The 20736-nt window shown below is 42.2% G+C and overlaps 1 protein-coding gene and 1 long non-coding RNA gene across 3 annotated transcripts in view; one reads left to right on the top strand and one right to left on the bottom strand.

Moving 5' to 3' along the window:
* The window catches only part of DOK7 (docking protein 7), a 231819-nt gene that overhangs the window by 23701 nt on the left and 187382 nt on the right, over positions 1-20736 (top strand). For both annotated transcript variants that reach the window (XM_073610865.1, XM_073610864.1), the window contains exon 3: positions 13963-14193. In XM_073610865.1, coding sequence (XP_073466966.1) covers positions 13963-14193 — 231 coding nt within the window. The remainder of the gene's footprint in view (positions 1-13962; positions 14194-20736) is intronic.
* LOC141117847 (uncharacterized) overlaps positions 13581-20736 on the bottom strand; it is a 160013-nt gene continuing 152857 nt past the window's right edge. The window contains exons 2-3 of the long non-coding RNA XR_012237246.1: positions 14244-14354; positions 13581-14126 (exon numbers count right to left, since the gene is read on the bottom strand). This is a non-coding gene — a long non-coding RNA (uncharacterized lncRNA). The remainder of the gene's footprint in view (positions 14127-14243; positions 14355-20736) is intronic.

The following is a 20736-nucleotide window of genomic DNA, read 5'->3' as shown; positions in this document are numbered from 1 at the left end:
ATACTGTCATCATTGCATTTAGGAGGGACATGCAGAGCCGATGCCCTCTCCACCTGTCCAGCGTATCTCCACCACCTCACTCCCAGTAATGGAATGGGGTCCCGCCATGCACCTAGCGCTGACTCTATGCGTGCACTCACTTAACTCTTTTGCTTCCGTACCTGTGTACAGGTTGAGGACCTCTGTGGTGCTGATCTGTTCCCATTGCTATGGGAGACGGACCGCTAATGGAGAGATTGCCGACAACATCTCCCTTGCTGCAAGAGGCTATCTCACCTACTACAGGCACACGCTTCTCGATAGGCTGCTTGCTAAACCTTCATTACCCTAGGTAACTGCTTGCTTATATTCCACACTGTTTTATCACAAAGCTGTCTTCATACCCCAATGTGCTTTTAACTGACCCGAGCTGTAGACTATGTGTGTTGGTTACTTGCATTGTACCTCTTTAGTAACTTCAGACCAGGCAAAGAGAAGTCTACAAAGCTTTACTCAAATAACTTAGGCATGACAGTCAAACAAAGGCAACAGTCTTTCCCTAAACTAACTAACTCAAGGTTTGTGGCTGCCCCAGCCTACCTATGTGGATAAGAATCCATTTTTGTCAAATTACACTGTGGCAGTGTCCAGGGTTGGTATCTTCAGGATGAACTTCAGGTCCCAGCAATCCCTCTATGCTGTGGAAGGCTCCTGAAATCAGGCTTTTTCTTCAGCAGGAACTACGACATTGACAGATTGGTAGGATGGACTCCAGCAATGAAATCAGCAGTAAGGTCGACAATGGTAATGAGAGATCCAGACCCCTGTTCCTTATATAATGACACAGGACCAGTTAGCCGAACACAAGTAGCCCTCCAAGAAAAGTCTCTGAAACATAATTTATTGTAACCTTCCCGGCTGGGGCAGCACTAAACTAAACTGCAATTGGCAACCTGCCTACAGGCAAGCTGGTACTTGGTTGCCCCCAGGTGTTAGAACACATAACTATCGTTTATGCCCAAATGGTAACAGAATTGAATGACTGAGACAAGTAAGAGAACCTGTAGTCCCAAACCTGGTTAGGCAGTAGACAGTGGCTGGTAATGGAATCCTGAGACAGCACAAAGTCAGGGCAGGTCGTAAGCTTGTGTAGTCCAAAAACTGTTCTGGGGTCAGGGCTGGTAGCAAAGCAGTGTTGTCCAGTTTACAATCTGAGGTCAAGTTTAGGCGACAATCCAATGTGGTAGTTTTTTTCTTCTCATCTGTGAATTGTTTACAGTTTTATGTTAAGCTGGCAATTAAAAGTGATAGTGACAAGTTTTCGGATGACCTATGCCACATTCCACACGGTGGGTGTTCCAGCTCACTGATCATCAACTGAATAGGCCTTTGGGTTTTTTCCCTTTTAAAATTTGTAGAACATGATCGTATGTCCTAGGCAAACTGATTGGATATTGGCAGTAGTGAATGATAGACACTCATTTAAAATCATCAAGTACATAAATGAAATACTGAGCTCCACAGTGTACTATCGATGAAAAGGGTGGTAATGTCTACCAGTGCTCAGTCAGTGACCTACAGCAAATAAATGAGTTGCAGGGTCAAAATCACATGATCAATGGTGGAGCAAGAAAGAATGTGGAAAGCTCCTACCCATTGGCCACAATCTATCATCAGGGGTCACCTGAACTATTGCTTGTTCAGTGGTTTCAAGCCTGTGAAAAAAAAGTGGACCTAGCATATAGTATTCCATGCTGAGTGCATAAGTCGTGTGTGACAATTAAAGGGGGTTATTACCTCTCGCAGAAATCATAGAACTCCCTCTAGCAATGCCTTTATTTGCGTTTTCTATCCTAAAGAACGGCACCATCTTTGTTCATGCATTATCAAGGTCCTGGACAGAGATGCTGGTTCAGGGATAACACAACCTGTTGCTTGTGCCATTCTTGATGGAGATTAAAATTGTCCGACACAGCCTGGCATTATTGCAACCTCTCCCTTTATGACTTGCTACAAAGTTACAATTTTGCAGTTCATACATTAGTTGTGAAAATATGAGGAAATGCTTCCTCCAGACAGCAGTTGAGAACCTCACCTCAGACTAGGCAAATGATAAAATGTACAGGTTTTTGGAAAAAACTTGCTGTTGCTATATGTTAGGAATTTATTAATGAAGGCTTGCGAAGTTACTGAAAGGACTCTAGTAGGAGTAGTCAGAGCTACTAGACATTTTTAGAATGGCTTCTGAATGCCAATGGAGATGAAAACCAAGCACATTTTAGTGACCCAGTAAGTCCCCATTTAGCTTATGAATGAAAAATAACTAAATACATTTACTGCAAACAGACACTGGGTTTGATTTACTAAGGGAAATTAGGCTGCTCACTTTGTATGGGAAGTTGCACTTTTCAAGCGAATGTTTTCAAGAGCTTAGAAAATGGGGTTTCATGTTACAAAGAATATCCAATCAGGTGCAAGATCAATAAAAGTAAGGTAAAAAAACTAAATTTTTTGCTTGCACACAATTGGATGATGGAAGCCAGCAGAGCTTCACCTCATGCCCTCATGTCCTGGGGCAATTTCCCTTGGAAAGTGCAACTTCCCTTGCAAAATGAACAGCCTATTTGCCTCTAGTAAATCAAGCTCAGTGTCAGCTTGCCAAAACAGTGCAAAGTGAAAGTGTCTTTGCAAAGGGCTGACCCCCTCATACAAATTTAACCAAGCCTTATTTTGAAGGGCATCCTTAGAGATCCTTGAATTTATTCTTCTCTTCAATTAAATAATAGATTTTTCTACATAAATTCAGAGTATTTCAAATAAACAATTGATGTAAAGATAGGCTGATTACAAAACCATCTTGTTGGTTTCACTAGTAAAATGCTCTATCAATAAATTCAATTATATACAGTTATATTTCTATATGATACTCATGTACAAATGTTAGTATGATTGTATAAATGTTATCTTTAAACATCAATAAAAGCTATTGTTCAAAAAAAAAAAAAAAAAAAATTTTTACCAAGCCTCTACTAAACTATCTGGTGTTGATGACCTGAAGGAGCAGTGAAATCATTCCCCCAATGACATGACAGTGCTTGCACCCAGAGATTAGTTGCTAGCACTGTCAAAAGGGAGGAGGTCATGTGCTCCTGCCTAACCAGTCATACAAGGTGACCCAAAAAAACAAAAGTTAAGTGCCGCTCAGGTAGAGAGGTAAAGTCCAACTAGACCGCTGTGAGTGCAGGCAGGGACAGGGAGATCATCCCAGCTCCAAGCTGCAGCAATGTCAAAGGAAAAGATCCATGAAGCGTACATCATGAAGCAGATCAATGAGTATGAAGTGAGATGAATGACACCCTCAGCTCGGACTCCAGCCAGGAGTACAAGCTGATGCTGCCATTCATCCCACTTCATACTCATGGCTCTCCTTCCTGATGTACGGTTCATAGATCTTTTCTTTTGACATTGCTGCAGTCATAAAAGGTATTTTGGATGGTTGCAGAGAAGAAAGGAAATGTATGGGTAGAACAAGGAGTTGGGGGGTTTTGTTTGAGACATTGTCACTAAGAAAAAGTTTACACTTGCTTCAAAACAAGGCTTCGGACATGCTTTGTTAAAGCTCTCTGAACGCCAGTCAAAGCCCCTGTAACTAAATAAAATGGTTAGCTTACAGTTCTGTTTACAGCTTACTTTTGCTTGGTGCTTCAATGAGGCTTCGGTGGGGCTTTGGTAGAGCTTCGATGGGGCTTCAGTGGGGCTTCGGTGAGGCTTCGTGAGGCTTCATGGGGCTTCCATGAGGCTTCGGTGGGGCTTCAAGCGAGCTTTGCCATAGACTTCTATGGAGGCTTTGAATAAGCTTTGAAACACCACTAAAGCTACATGGGGTATAATTTTTGAAGCAAAGCCGAAGCAAAGCAAAAGCAAGGTGTAAACAGGACTGTAAGCTAACCATTTTATTTAGTGACAGGAGCTTTGACTAGTGTTCAGAGAGCTTTAACAAAGCCTGTCCGAAGCCTTGTTTTGAAGCGAGTGTAAACTAGCCGTTAATGTGTGTTGAAGCCGAGGCAAGTGTAAATGAGCCCTTAGTCCTGCACGGGCAAATCACATCGTCCCTTTAAAAATACAGTAAATCATATATGTAAAAATATGAAATACCTTTTCCTTTTGCTGCAAATCTTTTTTTTTTTTTAATCCGGAGTTCCAACCTCCTACAATGTTCTAATAAAATGTGTTAAATGTAAAATGTATTTCTTGGGATTCAGATATATATTAGTAATAACTATTAGAAACCGTTGGCTGGTTATATCATGTTCTGTAGTCTGAACAGTATGTAGATAGATTTCTCAGTATTTAATCATCCTCCTGAAATAAAAAGGAGACAAATTTAGAATGGAACCACTGCTGTAGGGTGGTATTGCTGGATAACGCAATACGGCTGATAGGCTGTTCACTGCACAAGGGAAGTTGCACTTTGCAGTGGAATTTCACTTGCAAAGTAAACAGCCCATTTGCCTTTACTAAATCAACCCAGTGAAGTTTAGTGGACATACCAGATACAAACAATGAGACAGAGATCTGCACTCACTAATATATCCTGAGTTTGGCAAGAAAGATGGAGAAAATTTATACTTTAATGATTCCTAACAGGTGCCAAGGACTACAGTAATCAGATCTGTGCAACTGGATAGGCAATCAAAGCTAAAGTTCTGTGTTTTTATTGGCTTTCAAAAAATACTCATTGGTGCATAAATATCATTCATTATCAATATTATCAATATAAAGTCTTTGTAGGCCTTTTTAACACTGGACTGGAACTGATATTTACCACACTTAACAGGTTTCAAAGCATGAACATGTTGCCTAGAACTTGCACATTGGGTTGGCTACCAGATCAGAACCCAGGAGAGTGCAGACATTTGGGAAAAGTAGTGAGCCAAAAACCCTAGAAGGAGGATAGGACATCTGGGAACTCATGCACAGAGTGTTGGTGTCATAGTTGTAAGCAAATGTCATTGATTCATTTAGGAGATCATAGTTGGCCATGGATTTAAATGGAAAAGCAATTTATAACAACCAGTTATGGACACTGGACGTACCAAGTACACCCTAAAGAATTTTAAGAGTATGTTGCGCACAGGCAGGATTGGTCTGGGGGTTTAATCCTGGGGTCCATTCCCTGATAGGCACACAGCAGCCAGGCACACAACATTTCCCACACACTTGAGTCTGTAAACAGGTCGTGCTGCTCTTTTTTTTTTCTTTTTCTGGGGTAGAACTTGGATAGGGTGAGCCTAGGGATACTCCAGTAAAATTGAAAATGAGGACATTAACTCTGCACTAAGACTTTAGGGTGAAGGCACCCCCTTTGAAGAGTATAGATGAACAGTGCTAAACACAAATACGGTCCTGAGTATACAAATAGTGGTTGCTGATCTCCCAGAAAAGCCAAAGTCTCTAAGTCTCTAAAGTTGTTTCTTTATCTCAGTGCAGCCACGTACAAGGTCAGTCAACTTCTGTACTGCAGTTGCCTGTGTGCTGGATCCTTGGGAGCCTTTCTGTAAATGCTCCAGGAGGAACAGTGGTCCTCCAGACAAACAGTAGCTGGGACCACACAAAAGGTGCTTGTAGCTCCAGGCAGATTTCCCAAGGATGCCACAGCCCTTAGGCTGGGTCTTACTCCCCAGGAACAAGAGATCTCTGCTCTGGACTCTAGCATATTTATACCCCCTCCCAGTCCCCTGCTGGTCACCTGCCGCATTGACCAGGGATTGGCTGGGGAGATATTAACCCCCACTATGTTCCAGGGTCCCCTGAGGGGAAGTAATTGAGGGTGGAAGTAATGCATACAATGTATTAAGGTAAAAAGCCTAAAGCCTTTACAACCACTTTAAAGTGGAACTGCAGTCTGCTCACATAATTTGTATTAAAAACATCTTTGCCATTCTGTAGCTTCCCTCCAACCACTTTGCATATAATTTTTTAGATACTGTGATTCTGTACTTGCCAAATATGCTGCAGAAATCTCCCTCCACTAAGTCTGGCTGCAGCCATTCTAACTGTGGGCAGCTGAAGCTGCTGCCTGTTCACTTCCTGGAGTTACACAGACACACAGAGGCACACCTCCAGCTCTGCAGCCCTGCAGCTTTCATTGCCCCTCTTATGACTCATCCCCCCTCCCTTCCCAGCAAACTCTCATGAGAATTAGAGAGAGAGAGCTGTGCATGATATCATAAGCCTAGGCTAATGACCAGACAAGAAACAGGAAGTGGGTTGTATAAGGTATTTAATGGCAGAAATGTTAATATGTTAATATCTCCCCAGCCCCTTCCACACAGAGTGGATCCTTTAAGTGGAATCTGCCAGCTCAGCAAGAGATCGTTCCATTGATCTCCGCTGAGCCGGCGGATGACAGGCCCGTCTCTGCTCACTGAGCAGGGAGGGAGTTGTCAGAGCCCCGCTGATTCCTATTGGGAGATCGGATGAAAACGGACAGCATGTCTGTTTTCATCAGATCTCATCCGATCCGCCAGACGGATGGCTGAACGTATCGCCATACACCTGATTTTAGAGGATTGGATGGTAGATGGATGTCAACGGACACATCTCCGCTGACATCCGCCTGCCCATAGAAGTCAATGGGTGGCCCGCTTGGATCCGCCTGAAAAACGAACAGGCGGATCTGAGCGGGCTTGTCAAGTGAAAGGGATACAAACAAGGCCTTGTCAAGTGAAAGGGGCCTTACTATCCAAAGTTAAAGCAACAAGGGCAGAAGATTTAATAGATGGAAAGTGGAAAAAAATGACTGAAGGTCCGCTTTAAACTTTCTTCTTACTTGTTTGCTTTGTTTATTCATTTTTGTAGCAATGTACTGAAAAAATGCACAAAATTTTATAAATAATGCAGCCTTTTCATTTGTAAATAACTCTGCAAAGCTTTGTACCAGAAGCTTCATTTTAATATCCTTGTAAAAAGGTCACATTATAGAATATAATCTGCATTTATCTGCAGTAGCACAAGTTGTTTTAAAGCTTTTACTGCTTAACCACGTTAAGACCACACATATACTGCAGCAGGGCGGCTCTATTGCACGGAAGTCTCAAACTGTTCATAGTATATTCATATAGGGATGGAGAGGTGCATTTGACCATTTAGCAGTCTGCAAATTATCTTTTAATTACATTTTTGCAATCCATGATAGATCTGATCATGGTTTTTATTATACATTATATTCTCTTGATTCTCATGACATACCAACATATTTCTTTTTATTTCAATCCATCATCTCTTGTTCCTAGCACCCTGTTTCACATGGTAGGGTCTGTTTAGTGTGTGCAGGGATTTTTGGGCTGCCTGTCCATCTGTCCCCTGGGTGCTGTGATGCGATTTTGGCGCCCCTCCCTCTCCCCCCTGTTCACTCCCCATTCGCGGTGGATGGAGGTAGTGGTTTGGGTGGATTTGCTCCTCATTGCATACTCGCCACATTACTGCATCTTTTGATCTCGGACCGCATGAACATGTTTTTCTTTCCATCCAGGCTGACATTTGGGAAGTATCTGAGCCTCTATGGGTGGATTCTTTCGCTCTGGCAAAGATGCCTTCCCTTTCTTGCCACGCCCACGTGACGCTGGGCGGGACACGTTGTATCAGCTGGGAGCATTTAACTCGCTTCCTTTGGTGTCTGTGGGTCTTTCTGGCAGCACCTTACATGCAATATTTGGTTCCCATATGATTTTGGTTCTCAGCTCTATGTGAACCAACAAGGAAAATCACCATAGGTTTCACCTATACTTTTATCACTATTGCCATGTACACACGGGCGGACTTTTCGGCATCAAAGGTCTGACGGTCTTTCAGCGGACTTTTGACGGACTTCCGACGGACTTTCGAACGAACGGACTTGCCTACACACGATCACACCAAAGTCCGACGGATTCGTATGTGATGACGTACAACCGGACTAAAATAAGGAAGTTGATAGCCAGTAGCCAATAGCTGCCCTAGCGTGGGTTTTAGTCTGTCGGACTAGCATACAGACGAGCGGATTTTTCGACCGGACTCGAGTCCGTCGGAAAGATTTGAAACATGGTACAAATCTAGTCCGTCTGATTTTCCGTCTAGTCCGTCTGATTTTCGATCGAAAAAGTTCGCTGCAGGTCCGATGAAGCCCACACACGGTCGAATTGTCCGATGGATTCGTTCCCTCTGACCAGTATGGTCGAAAAGTCCGCCCATGTGTACACGGCATAAGTCTTTCTTTCCCTTTTGGTTTCTACATCATATCACCCAGGATGTGTTTCTTTCCTTCCTTTCTTTCTCATTCATTCATTCATTCATGCTTATTTTTTTCCTTCACTTGACCTGGTGTATGGGTTTTTCATACTTCTCATCAATAATAATATACATTTAGCATATACTACCGATTTTAATCCACAGAAGTGTTAGCTCGCTGTCACCTATACTCGCACATTGTCTTTGGGGAATCCACAATGCTCCCGGCTTGTCCAGGTGTCTCTACCTCAGCTCCCAAGCCCAAGACATCTCGAGCAGCTCCAATCCTCTGTTCACATCTATGCAGTTGACATGAGTATGTATAGGAATGCCCATTCTGTCCCTTACACCCATTACTTACCCCTATTATTTAGCTACAATATAATACCATATGGTTATGTCTCTTTATAGATCACCATTGCATTCGCCCCTGAAGATTTGGTATACCCTAACAAAACGTGTTGGGCCTACATAGATGCATGATGTCCATACAGATGATTTTATATGTCTTTTACATTGTTCCACTCAAGACTTTTAAGTACCATCCAGCCCTTACAGTGGCCTATGTTGTGTAGGACTTGTCTTTATCCCATGATATGCCACAGTACCATGGCGTCAATATGTATATGTGGTTTTTAGCATGCCTTGCGTTTATGCGATTTTGTGTATGCACTTTTTGTCATTGAGTATGCTGTATATGATCTCACAAGGTACAGTGAAATGTTCTTTGCAATGACTGCTTTTTGGTTTACATATCTCATTTAAAGCCCAAAAAAACCCCTTTTTATCGGATAATATGTAATAAACTCATACAAGTAATACTGTGCTTTATATCCTATGTGCCTGCTCTATATAATGATTGGCCTCATTTAAAGTCCCCCTGACCAAAATTCTCTTTCTTTCTGTCTAAATTTGGGATGGAGGCCAATTACTGATGGCGCTACGGACCACATGATTTTTTTTCTTCCTATTGCGCAAAACGACAAACCTGTACGTCGTTTCGTGTAATAGATACAGGGCACGCTTAGGAGCCGATGCGTATGCTCGGTGGCCACGATGTCCGCCGGCCACTCACAATCACTCATCACAGAGGCAGAACGGGGATATGCCTAATGTAAACAAGGCAGATCCCTGTTCAGTAAAAGGAAGAGAGAGAGATAAGCTGTTGCTCGTGATCAGGAACAGCGATCTCTCTTTAGTCCCTAAATCTTTCCCCTATTCTGTAGATGCTATAACTTTTTTTCGCAAATCAATATACGCTTATTGGGATTTGTTTTACCAAAAATATGTAGCAGAATACATATTGTCCTAAACTGAAAAAATTTTTTATTTTTTTCACATTTTTTTATTGGATATGTATTATAGAAAAAAGTAAAAAATATAGTTTTTTTTTCTCAAAATTGACGCTCTTTGTTTTGTTTATAGCGCAAAAAATAAAAACCACAGAGGTGATCAAATACCACCAAAAGAAAGCTTATTTTTTGGAAAAAAAGGACCCCAATTATATTTGGGTACAGCGTCGCACATCCGCGCAACTATCGGTTAAAATACTGCAGTGCCGTATTGCAAAAAATGGCCTGGTCATTAAGGGGAAAAATCCTTCCGAGGCTGAAGTGGTTAAACTAGAACAAAGAGTTACCTCTTTTTTCCCAGTGGATTCCTTAGAAAATAAATTAATTTTTGCAAGATAACATTGCCAAAAAAAGTATTTGTCCTTAAAAGAAAAAAAAAAAAACTATTACCTTGCTTCATTATTATAAGTAATGATAAAATTATCTGGTCTGCTCTATAAGTGGTATACAGATACAGGAGTTAAAATGCTTAAAGTGGTTTCAAAGGCTCAAGGTTTTTAATTTTTGCTTTCCAAGCATGAAGGTAAAACACTCTCTGTGCAGCAGCCCCCCAGCCCATCTAATACTTACCTGAGCCCCATTGCGATCCAGCGGTTTACACGAGAGCAGTGGCTCTACGGGGACTCTCCCTCCTCATTGGCTCCGACAGCAGCGGGAGCCAATGGCTGTCAATCACAGCCAGTGAGCCAATGAGGAGGGCCGAGCCACGGCTCTGTGTGTGAATGGACACGCAGAGATGAGGTTTGGGAATGAGCCTGCTTGAGTGCCCCCATTGCAAGTTACTTGCTGTGGGGGCACTTGGCAGGAAGTCACAGTAAGCAAAAAGCTAGCTTACCTTCACCATCAGAAGTGAATTCCCAGCTTGTGTTGTTCCATTTCTTAGCAATGTCTGTAGAGTTATCATTTCCGGCTAGAAGGACCAATTGATAGGGAAATCCCAGATCTTAGGGGTTTCCAATAACATGTTGACTGCTGAACCACATTCAAAAAGATGTATTTAATATTCAAGCATGTAGCTAACCACAAGCATGGAGAACAAAGCTGTACATGGTATACATTCAATATAATTGTTCTAAAGAGGCTGGGGGCCTCAGTACATTTTATACTTTCTACAGGGGGAGGCACCTTGAATGAGCCTCTTTTGAAGTCCTAATCAATTTGTTGGTTATTTACACTGATAAACAGATGGTGATTTGGCACCTATATATCACTTCCAGAGTTCTCTGGGAAAATGCCTTTTCACAGCTGGAGGTGTGAATAGCATTTGACCACAAACAAAAACAGCTTCTACATGCATCCTGTGCCTGACATTTGTAACAAGTGTCTCTAACATGTTTTGATAATCATAACTAAATGTTTGATAAATAAATGGCTATTCCATTTACCCGATCAGGGCACTTGGCAGGAGGGAGGGGAGCACCGGCGGGGGAGAAGAGGAGGATGTGGGCTGCTCTGTGCAAAACCACTGCACAGAGCAAGTAAGTATGCCATATTTGTTAAATATGGATTAAAGTGGATGTAAACCCGAATTTTTTTTTTTTATATATATATATATATATCATAATGTAGAGTATAAGATTTCCTATCATTTGATCCCAGTCTTGCCACACAGAGTTAATCCATCTCGGAGCAATCCTCTTTTATTGTTCAGTGAGAAAAATCTTGACAAACTGAGAAAAACTTTGTCAAATCCTCCCCCTTGCTGTGAGTGACAGGTGATTTACTTCTTGTGCACTAGCCTAAGACACAGGCATTATTTTGGAATTCCCTCCCCCACTCCTTTCTTCAGCTGCTCTGCAAGGATTGGCTGTTCCACACCTCACCATGATTTGGCATGCTGAAGTCATGTGGTTACTTTCCTGTCTTTTCATTGGATGTTAGAGATCATAGCAGAAGTTCAGTGTAAGAAATACACAGGAGAAAATGCATATTGACAAGGGGAGTGTAGAGGTGGGCGGGGAGTCTACTGACATCACGACTCCACCCACCGAGCTCCAGACAACAGACCCGCCCACAGAATCTGCAGTTTTTCGGGTCTCATAACAGACAGAGGGGAGACATTTGACAGGTAAAGATACATGCAGGAGGCATGTATATCCTTATAGATAACTCCTATGGCAGTAGTTTAGAAAGGATGACATTGGGTTTACATCCACTTTAAATAACAAAAAAAAAAAACTTTAATAATACTTTACCTAATATGTGATCTGACACTTCCGGGTCTGGGGCATGCATTGGCGCTGCCGGCGACCCACTCCCGCTGTGAGTATACACAGTGGGACCCAGCAGCAGGTACCGCAGACGTGATGTTCGCCGGCACCCGCCGATCGTTCGGTACACAGGCAGAAAGGTGGTCTGCCTATGTAAACAAGGCAGATCGCTGTTTTGTCAGTACAGAAGACATGGATCCTGTGTGTCTGCTAACCAGAGGCACCGCCCCATGCCTCCTTCTAGTACAAGCACCTCCCCACAGTATATCTAACAAAAAACAGAGGGAGGGTAAAAATAGCACAACAGCTACACCTATATATAGTAATAATTGGACTCAAGAGGAAAAATCGTGATGATACTTCCTCATATAAGCCATCACATGCCGTCACCTCAGGAGATATCTTCCAAAGAAGTCTGAGGTGTGTTCCTCTAAATTGGGGCAAGCCGGAGAGCGGTGAGCTGTATTGTTTTTCACTTCCCGGCTGGGCGGAGTTCATATATACACATACTCACCTGCCCCATAGAGATTCATTAGCCCGTCCGCATCTGCTGTTAATAACCTGAATAGCCATCATACATATATATACATTGAAGGAATTTTGAACTCTCATGTTCTATCTACTTCCTGATCTGCATTACCAGGGATTTTGCCTTCACTCCATTACCAGCTTTGTGAACTGTCTATTATCCATCTTTACTTGATATCACCGGGGTCAATTGCTTCTACCTTCCACTGTCATTGTTTTACAGAATCATGGACAGGACTTATTCTCTGTGTGGTATCCATGCAAAATTAAGCGAACTGCTTTGAAACCACTACTATTCATACCAACACAGTGATTTCAATATATTGATCAGTAAATAATGATATTGGTGAGGGGTGAGTGTGGTGGCCATCTGTGTCTTTAGGCAACATTGTCTAATTTTATTGTATTTGGTGGCGGTATGTCATACCATTTAAAAGTGATTAGTGTTAAGTGAGTTTTTGTAATAAATACTTTATATTTTTTGATAAAATTGCCTGTTCCTTTCTGAAGAATTGCTCTGGGAAATTCTTCACCTCCCCCACAGTAGTAAAGCACTGGTCAGGCACACATTTAACCCTTTGAATGCCCCTGATGTTAACCCCTTCCCAGCCAGTGCCATTAATACAGTGACAGTGCTTGTTTTTTTTAGCACTGATCACTGTATTAGTGTCGCTGGTCCCCAAAAAGTGTCAAAAGTGTCAGTTAGGTGTCCGATTTGTCCGCCACAATATCGCAGTCCTGCTATAAGTTGCTGATCACCGTCATTACTAGTAAAAAAAAAAAAATGTCCCCATAGTTTGTAGACACTATAACTTTTGTGTAAACCAATCAATATACGCTTATTGCGATTTTTTTTTTTTTTTTTAGCAAAAATATGTAGCAGAATACATAATGGCCTAAATTGATGAAGAAATTAGATTTTTTAATTTTTATTTTTTATTGGATATGTTTTATAGCAGAAAGTAAAAAATATTGTTTTTTTTTTCAAAATTGTCGGCCTTTTTTTAGCGCAAAAAATTAAAACCGCAGAGGTGATCAAATACCACCAAAAGAAAGCTCTATTTGGGTATAGCATCGCACGATTGTCAGTTAAAGCAATGTAGTGCCATATTGCAAAAAATGGCCTGGTCAGGAAAGGGGTAAAACCCTCCTGAGCGCAAGTGGTTAAATAGTAAAGTAGATTTTTTTTTTAGGAAATATATGCTGTATTAATACGTAAAGTGGAGTTTCCCTTATAGTGCCTATAGGCTCTACCTCTGTATTTGAACCCAGCTCTCCCACACACATCTTCAATTACATGGCTGTAACCTACACCAGGGTGAAGACAGTTGTCCAGCCTGCATGTTTACATTTTATACGTTGGCTAAGAACACTCTGCGTTGTTTTAAATAAAGCATGGGCCAAAATAACAGGCAGAACTGGATATTGTTGCATTGGTTTTATTATTATAGCTTAGAAAGAAAGAGAGGAGAATGTAATTTACATAACTGAGCTCTGTATAAAAATAATATGGAATTTGACAGGAAATGTAACACTTCATTAAAAGGCTCCAGATTATTCCTGTCCAGGCAGATATAGAATATTGTAAACGTTCTCATCTCCAATGAGTGTTTCTTCTCTTCCAGACTGCCTGCTGATGCTGGTATACAAGGATAAGTCAGACAGGACGAAGGGGCACAAGGAGAAGACCAGTGTCACATTGGAGGACATCTGTGGAGTAGATGCTGGGCTTTCCTATGAGGGCATGGGCCACACTGTTGCCATTATCTGTTTCTCACAAGTCGTCCTGCTGGGATTTGATAGTAAGGATATTATGAATGCCTGGGATGTACGGATACGTTACAGCTTAGGGGAAGGTAACTACATTTTTTTTCCCCCTAAAAACGTGAACCTCCATTTTCCTTACCTAAAGAGTACAAATATTATGATGCAAATAGGGAAACCAACATTTCTGGATACATCAGTCTCCTTGGTCCCCCATTGCTCTCACTGGTTCCTCCTGTTCACTTCCACATCACTGCAGGAGACATAAGTAGAGGTCCAAATCAACACAATTGTTCCTTTAAGGGAACATTTCTCCAATGGACTGACAAATACATTAACACTTTTTTTTTAACAAGTAAAAGTTTATTAAGTAAAGTACAGGATAGATACAGAAATCACAGTCGGTATAACACAAATTAATTCATATCAAAAAGGCCATTGAGAAGGAAGTGTACATAGATACAGCAGGTCATATTGTAGGACTCTCATAGGAGACAAAAATAAGTTGGTATTTACAGGCAGATACATGGAAACCCTAAGCAGTCCAAGTTGGCAACTTAGCCAGCCAGTTGTGCCACAATGTAGAATCATCCTTGGCAGTAAAAAAAATAATAAACATTAGGGATAACATGCACAGATGTCAACCAGGTCAGAGAGATCCTGGCCAGTGAAAAAAAAGGGGGGGGAGACACAACAAAGAGGAAGATAGAAGGGGAAAAGCGGGAACAGGAAGACGGACAAAGGGAGCCAAAAAGCCCCGAAGACAAAGAGCCAAGGAAGAAGTGGGAAAAGGAGTGAGCGGGAAGGGATAAGAAAGGGGAGAAACATCAGCAAAAATAGAGCCATTATACAATACGTGTACAAATCATCAGAAACATCTGACCCATAAGCATCCATCCAGGCTAACCATACATTGTCAAGCTTTTTAGGGGCGGTTCCGTCTCTCATATGTCAACTTATAAAGCGGTAAGACCGCATGCACTGCAGTTTTCCAGCTAGCCACCGTGGGTGAGGTGGACTGTTTCCACCTCATAAGAATTTCCCTTCGAGTATAATAAAATTAATAAAAAAGGAATAATTTCAACCATCTAGTAGTCTCTATGTCCTCTATGTCCTCCATGATTCCCAGGAGGACAAGTCATGGATCAAGCCTAAGACACAAATCACAAAGAGTATTTAGAGCATCAATCACTGACTCCCAGGAGCAAATAACTGGGCACTGCCACATCATATGAAAGAAAGTGCCAGTAAAGGCATGGCAACGTGTACAAAGAAGACTAACCATAGGGTAGATTGTAGCCAGGCTCCATGGGTTGTAGTATACCCTAAAAACTTTAATTGTACAGTGCCTTGCAAAAGTATTCACCCCCCTTGGCATTTTTCACGTTTTGTTGCCTCACAACCTGGAATTAACATGGATTGTTTGAGGATTTGCATCATTTAATTTACAGAACATGCCCACAACTTTGAAAATATTTTTTTTTTTTTATTGCGAAGCAAAGAACAAATAGGACAAAATCACAGAAAATGTCAATGTGCATAACAATTCACCCCCCTAAAGCCAATACTTTGTAGAGCCACCTTTTGCGGCGATCTCAGCTCCAAGTCGCTTTGGATAAGTCTCCTATGAGCTTGCCACATCTTACCACTGGGATTTTTGCCCATTCTTCCTTGCAAAACTGCTCCAGCTCCTTCAAGTTGGATGGTTTGCGCTTGTGAACAGCAATCTTTAAGTCTGACCACAGATTTTCTATTGGATTGAGGTCTGGGCTTTGACTGGTCCATTCCAACATATTTACATGTTTCCCCTTAAACCACTCAAGTGTTGCTTTAGCAGTGTGTTTGGGGTCATTGTCCTGCTGGAAGGTGAACCTCGGTCCTAGCCTCAAATCACACACAGAGTGGTACAGGTTTTGCTCAAGAATATCCCTGTATTTAGCACCATCCATCTTTCCCTCAACCCTGACCAGTTTCCCAGTCCCGACTGCTGAAAAACATCCCCACAGCATGATGCTGCCACCACCATGTTTCACTGTGGGGATGGTGTTCTTTGGGTGATGTGATATGTTGGGTTTGCGCCAGACATAGCGTTTTCTTTGATGGCCAAAAAGTTAAATTTTAGTCTCATCAGACCAGAGCACCTTCCTCCATACATTTTGGGAGTCTCCCACATACCTTTTCCCAAACTCAAAACTTGCCATTTTGTTTTTTGCTGAAAGTAATTTCTTTCTTCTGGCCACTCTGCCATAAAGCCCAACTCTATGGAGCGTACGGCTTATTGTCGTCCTATGTACAGATACTCCAGTCTGTGCTGTGTAACTCTGCAACTCCTCCAGGGTTACCTTAGGTCTCTGTTCTGCCTCTCTGATTAATGCCCTCCTTGCCCGGTCCGTGTGTTTTGGAGTGCGGCTGTCTCTTGGCAGGTTTGCTGTTGTGCCATGTTCTTTCCATTTGGTTATGATAGATTTGATGGTGCTCCTAGGGATCATCAAAGATTTGGATATTTTTTTATAACCTAACCCTGACTTGTAGTTCTCAACAACATTGTCCCTTACTTGTTTGGAGAGTTCCTTGGTCTTCATGGTAGTGTTTGGTTAGTGGTGCCTCTTGCTTAGGTGTTGCAGCCTCTGGGGCCTTTCAAAAAGGTGTGTATATGTAATGACAGATCACGTGATACTTAGATTGCACACAGGTGTACATCATTTCACTAATTATGTGATTTCTGAAGGTAATTGGTTGCACCAGAGCTTTTTATGGGCTTCATAACAAAGGGGTGAATACATACGCATGTGCCAATTATCAGTTTTTTATTTCTGAAAAATAGTTTTATGTATATATTTTTCTAATTTTACTTCACCAACTTAGACTATTGTGTTCTGATCCATCACAAATAATTCAGATTAAAAAAACATTGAACTAAAGGCTGTAATGTAACAAAATAGGTAAAAAGCCAAGGGGGTAAATACTTTTGCAAGGCACTGTATAAATCTATCATTAGCAAAGATCATATTGGTAAAATAGGAACCTATACAGTCTTCCCAGTCATTCTCAGTGAGGTCCAGAATATCACTCTTCCATTTGTCAAAAGTCCTAGTCAAGATTGAGGCATGCACCACTAAAAAGCGGAGGTAACAGGAGGACAACAATTTACCCATCATATTTGAAGTCAACAGACACTCCACCATGTCCGGTTGCAATACAATTGGTTAAAGGAACCGGCCCTTGACGGCATGTTTCAGCTACAAGTAAATAACGTACTGGGAGGCCGGCACCTCAAATTTCTCCTGCAACACCGCAAATGTTGAAAATCGCCCATCTGTAATGACATGTTTCAAGGCCACCATCCCTTTAGAAGCCCACACCTGGGGATCTGGTAAGGGAAAAAGGCAACACAACTGAGGGTTACCCCAAAGGGGAATATGAGGGGAGGAGGTAGAGTCCTCCCTGTAAACCTCTCCAGCCTGCACCCAAATTCTAATAGTCATACGCACAGGGACCGTAATAGACCAAATTACTCAACGCAGCTTAGGACCCAAGGAGAGCGGCCACCAGAGTCACCTCTGGGTTGTTTTTTGGTTGACTAAACCACCACTACACTGTAAACAGAATGGCTGCCCAGTAGTAAAGTTGAACATTTGGCAGACAAGCTTTACCTCCCAGCAGATAGCTCTCTGGTCTCTCCTATCCTTGCTTGGCCCCTGCTGCATGGGCACAGCCTTTCCAAGGCTTGCCTGTATCTACAAACACGGTACCCTGTCCCTTACTATAAGGCTGACTATCCCTATAAGACTATCCCTGACTACACATTTGATTATTAAAGGGCCTTTTTGTGATGCAGATTGTGCTATAGATAGCACGTCTGCACCCAAAATGGCCACTGAAATCGTGCAAGATCTCTGTATAAAACTAGACATGAACCTTAGAAGAGCCTTCCCAAGATTGGTCCTATGCTGTGCTCCACTTAGTGTCTGTAGCAAATGTCAGGCTTGTTACCGCTTTGTTTAAGACTGAAAGGAGATAGTGGTTTAGTGATTATGGGATTGTTGTATCACTTCCTATTAAGGCTGGGGTTCACATTTGTTGACTCTTATCCGAGCATGCAGTCTGCCTGCTGAGGAAAGGAGGGGGGTAGCCAGCATATGGCTACCTCCCTCCTGAACCATACCAGGCCACATGTCCTCAACATGGAGATGGTACTTTGTTGGGGGGGGGGGGGTCCTGCCAAAGCACTTTGTCCCCATGTTGATGAGAAAGAGGGCCTCTTGTGAATGTGGGGGTCTGGAGGGGGGACTTATCGTAATCTGGAAATCACTCTTTAAAATAAGGGGGTGCCCAGTTATCTGCTCCCCCTACATGAATGAGCAAGGGAAACATAGTGGTGTTGTTCTGGTTATTCATTCACAAAAAACAAAAAAACAAAAAATACAATGTAAATAAACATACCACACATTTAAAAAAATCCTTTCTGAAAGAAAAGTCCCACAGTATAAATCCATCAATTATGTCCTACAGCAATGTAGATCATAATTCTTTCCCCAGTTGGCAGCTAAATTTAAACACAGGGATTAGGGATCCTGGCTGATGTCATTAACCATATATGGCCATGGCAAAATATGGCCCCCCTCCTGGACCATACTAGGCCACATACGCAAAGGGTCTGGTATGGATTTTTATGCCATTTCGTTCTTTGTTTTTTTTTTGCATGGGTGCCCGTTAAAATCTATACCAAGCCTTCATCAAAGATAAGGCTACATTTACACGGGCAATTACTAATGAACATTGGATTCCTGTGGCAGAATTCCCAGGTGTATGTGAACAGTTGCAGCCGGCAAGTCTTTACAAATAAATGCAAGGCTGACAGTAGTCGCATCTGTCTGTAGCTGTCCGCATCTAATTGCACATGGAGGAATTACCTGCGGCTAGGGACAGATGATCGACTTTGGGCTCAATTGCTTCATGTATAAATGTAGACAGCCTGTTATTCATTTGTACAGGTCTCCTAGACACAGCTGTTCACATACACCTGTGATTCCTGATGCAGGAGTCTGCTGTTTGTTCATAATTGCCATTTTCTTTCCTAGGGACCCCCCTACATGCTGTACCAGACGCTTGCCTAGGATCTAAGTCGGGTATAGATGAAGGGAATCTCCAGCTGCTTTTTTTTTAAGCAGCTGGGAAATGTCATTTAGAGGCAATTTAATTGTTTTTTTTTTCTTTGTAAATGTCACTTTTGCTGTAGAACATCCTACAGATGTACTTCACGTCATATTTCCCAAACATGTTATTTAAAGGAATTGTGTATTTTAAATGCTTCCTCTTTATGCCTTATTAAAAATAGAGCTGCTCCCTGTCAAATTATATTTTTTAACATTCTATTTGAATTGGTACTTGTCCCCTAGGGCAGAGCCCAGCTACCAATGCCCTTTGACAATTCTTTGCCTATTAGCCTTGAAAATTGAGAAATAGATTTTCAAGATTCTCCTACCATCGATTTTAACCACTTGACGTCCGTGTTATAGCTGAAAGATGGCTACAACGCAGACCTCAAATACTGGGAGGGCGTTCATGTACATCCTTCAATTCGCACGCGCCGTGCGCTCTGTGATCATGAGTTCTTGGGACACAACTGATCACAAAGCAGGGTAAAGGGCCAATCACAGAAAGGGCCCTACCACATCATCAGCTGTCAGCCAATGACAGCTGATCACAGAAGCTGGTTACCGGCTTTTTTTGTTCTTCCCATGAATAAAAGAGTAAAGCTGGTAATTGGATTCTGTTAGAGGGACATTAGCCCCCTAAGTGCCCTCCAGTGCTGCAAATCCATGCCCACCAGTGCCACCTATCAGTGATCATCAGTACTGCAAATCATTGCCACCTATCAGTGCCCATCAGTGCCTCATCAGCGCCTCCTGATCAGTGCCCACCAGTGCTGCCTCATCAATGCCCATCAGTGCCACCTATCAGTGCACCTCATCAGTGCCCATCAATAAAGGAGAGAAATTACCTATTTGCAAAATTTTATAACAAAATATGAAAAATGTTTTGTTTTGTTTTTTTCAAAGTTTTTGGTCTTTTTTTGTTATATATTTGTGTGAAAAAAATGATTAAAATTGAATTTGGGTACAGTTTTGGAAATTGCCCTGGTCAGGAAGGGGGTATAAGTGGCCAGTAAGCAAGTGGTTAATGAGGTTCACGTTAAACTCTATGGTGTGCAGATTTTTGGACTTGTTTGCCAAACTCGAATAAAAACCAACCAGATTCACCCTTCACTACTTCCTACTACCACTAACCCGATGGAGCAGCAGCAACACTCTTTTGCCGCATACACACGAGCGAACTTGCGAACGGGCTAAACTCCGTCGGCATTTCCGATGGAAAGATTTAGAACATGTTCTATATCTGAGTTCATTGGAAATGCCGACAGAAAAAGTCCGATGGGGCATACACACGGTCGGAATGTCCGACCAAAAGCTCCCATCGGACTTTTTCTGTCGGAAAGTCTGCCCGTGTGTACGGGGCATTTGAGTTAACAACTACTGCTGCCCACCTAACCCACCTCCTCAAAGGCATGATCCTTACACCCCAGCACTTCTAAATGTCTCCTTGTGCTGTTTTTCCTTCCCTTTCTCTGAGCT

This window comes from Aquarana catesbeiana, linkage group LG01 (genome assembly GCF_042186555.1).
Source record: "Aquarana catesbeiana isolate 2022-GZ linkage group LG01, ASM4218655v1, whole genome shotgun sequence".
Classification (NCBI taxonomy): Eukaryota; Metazoa; Chordata; class Amphibia; order Anura; family Ranidae; genus Aquarana; species Aquarana catesbeiana.
This window is presented reverse-complemented; position numbering and strand designations above follow the sequence as displayed.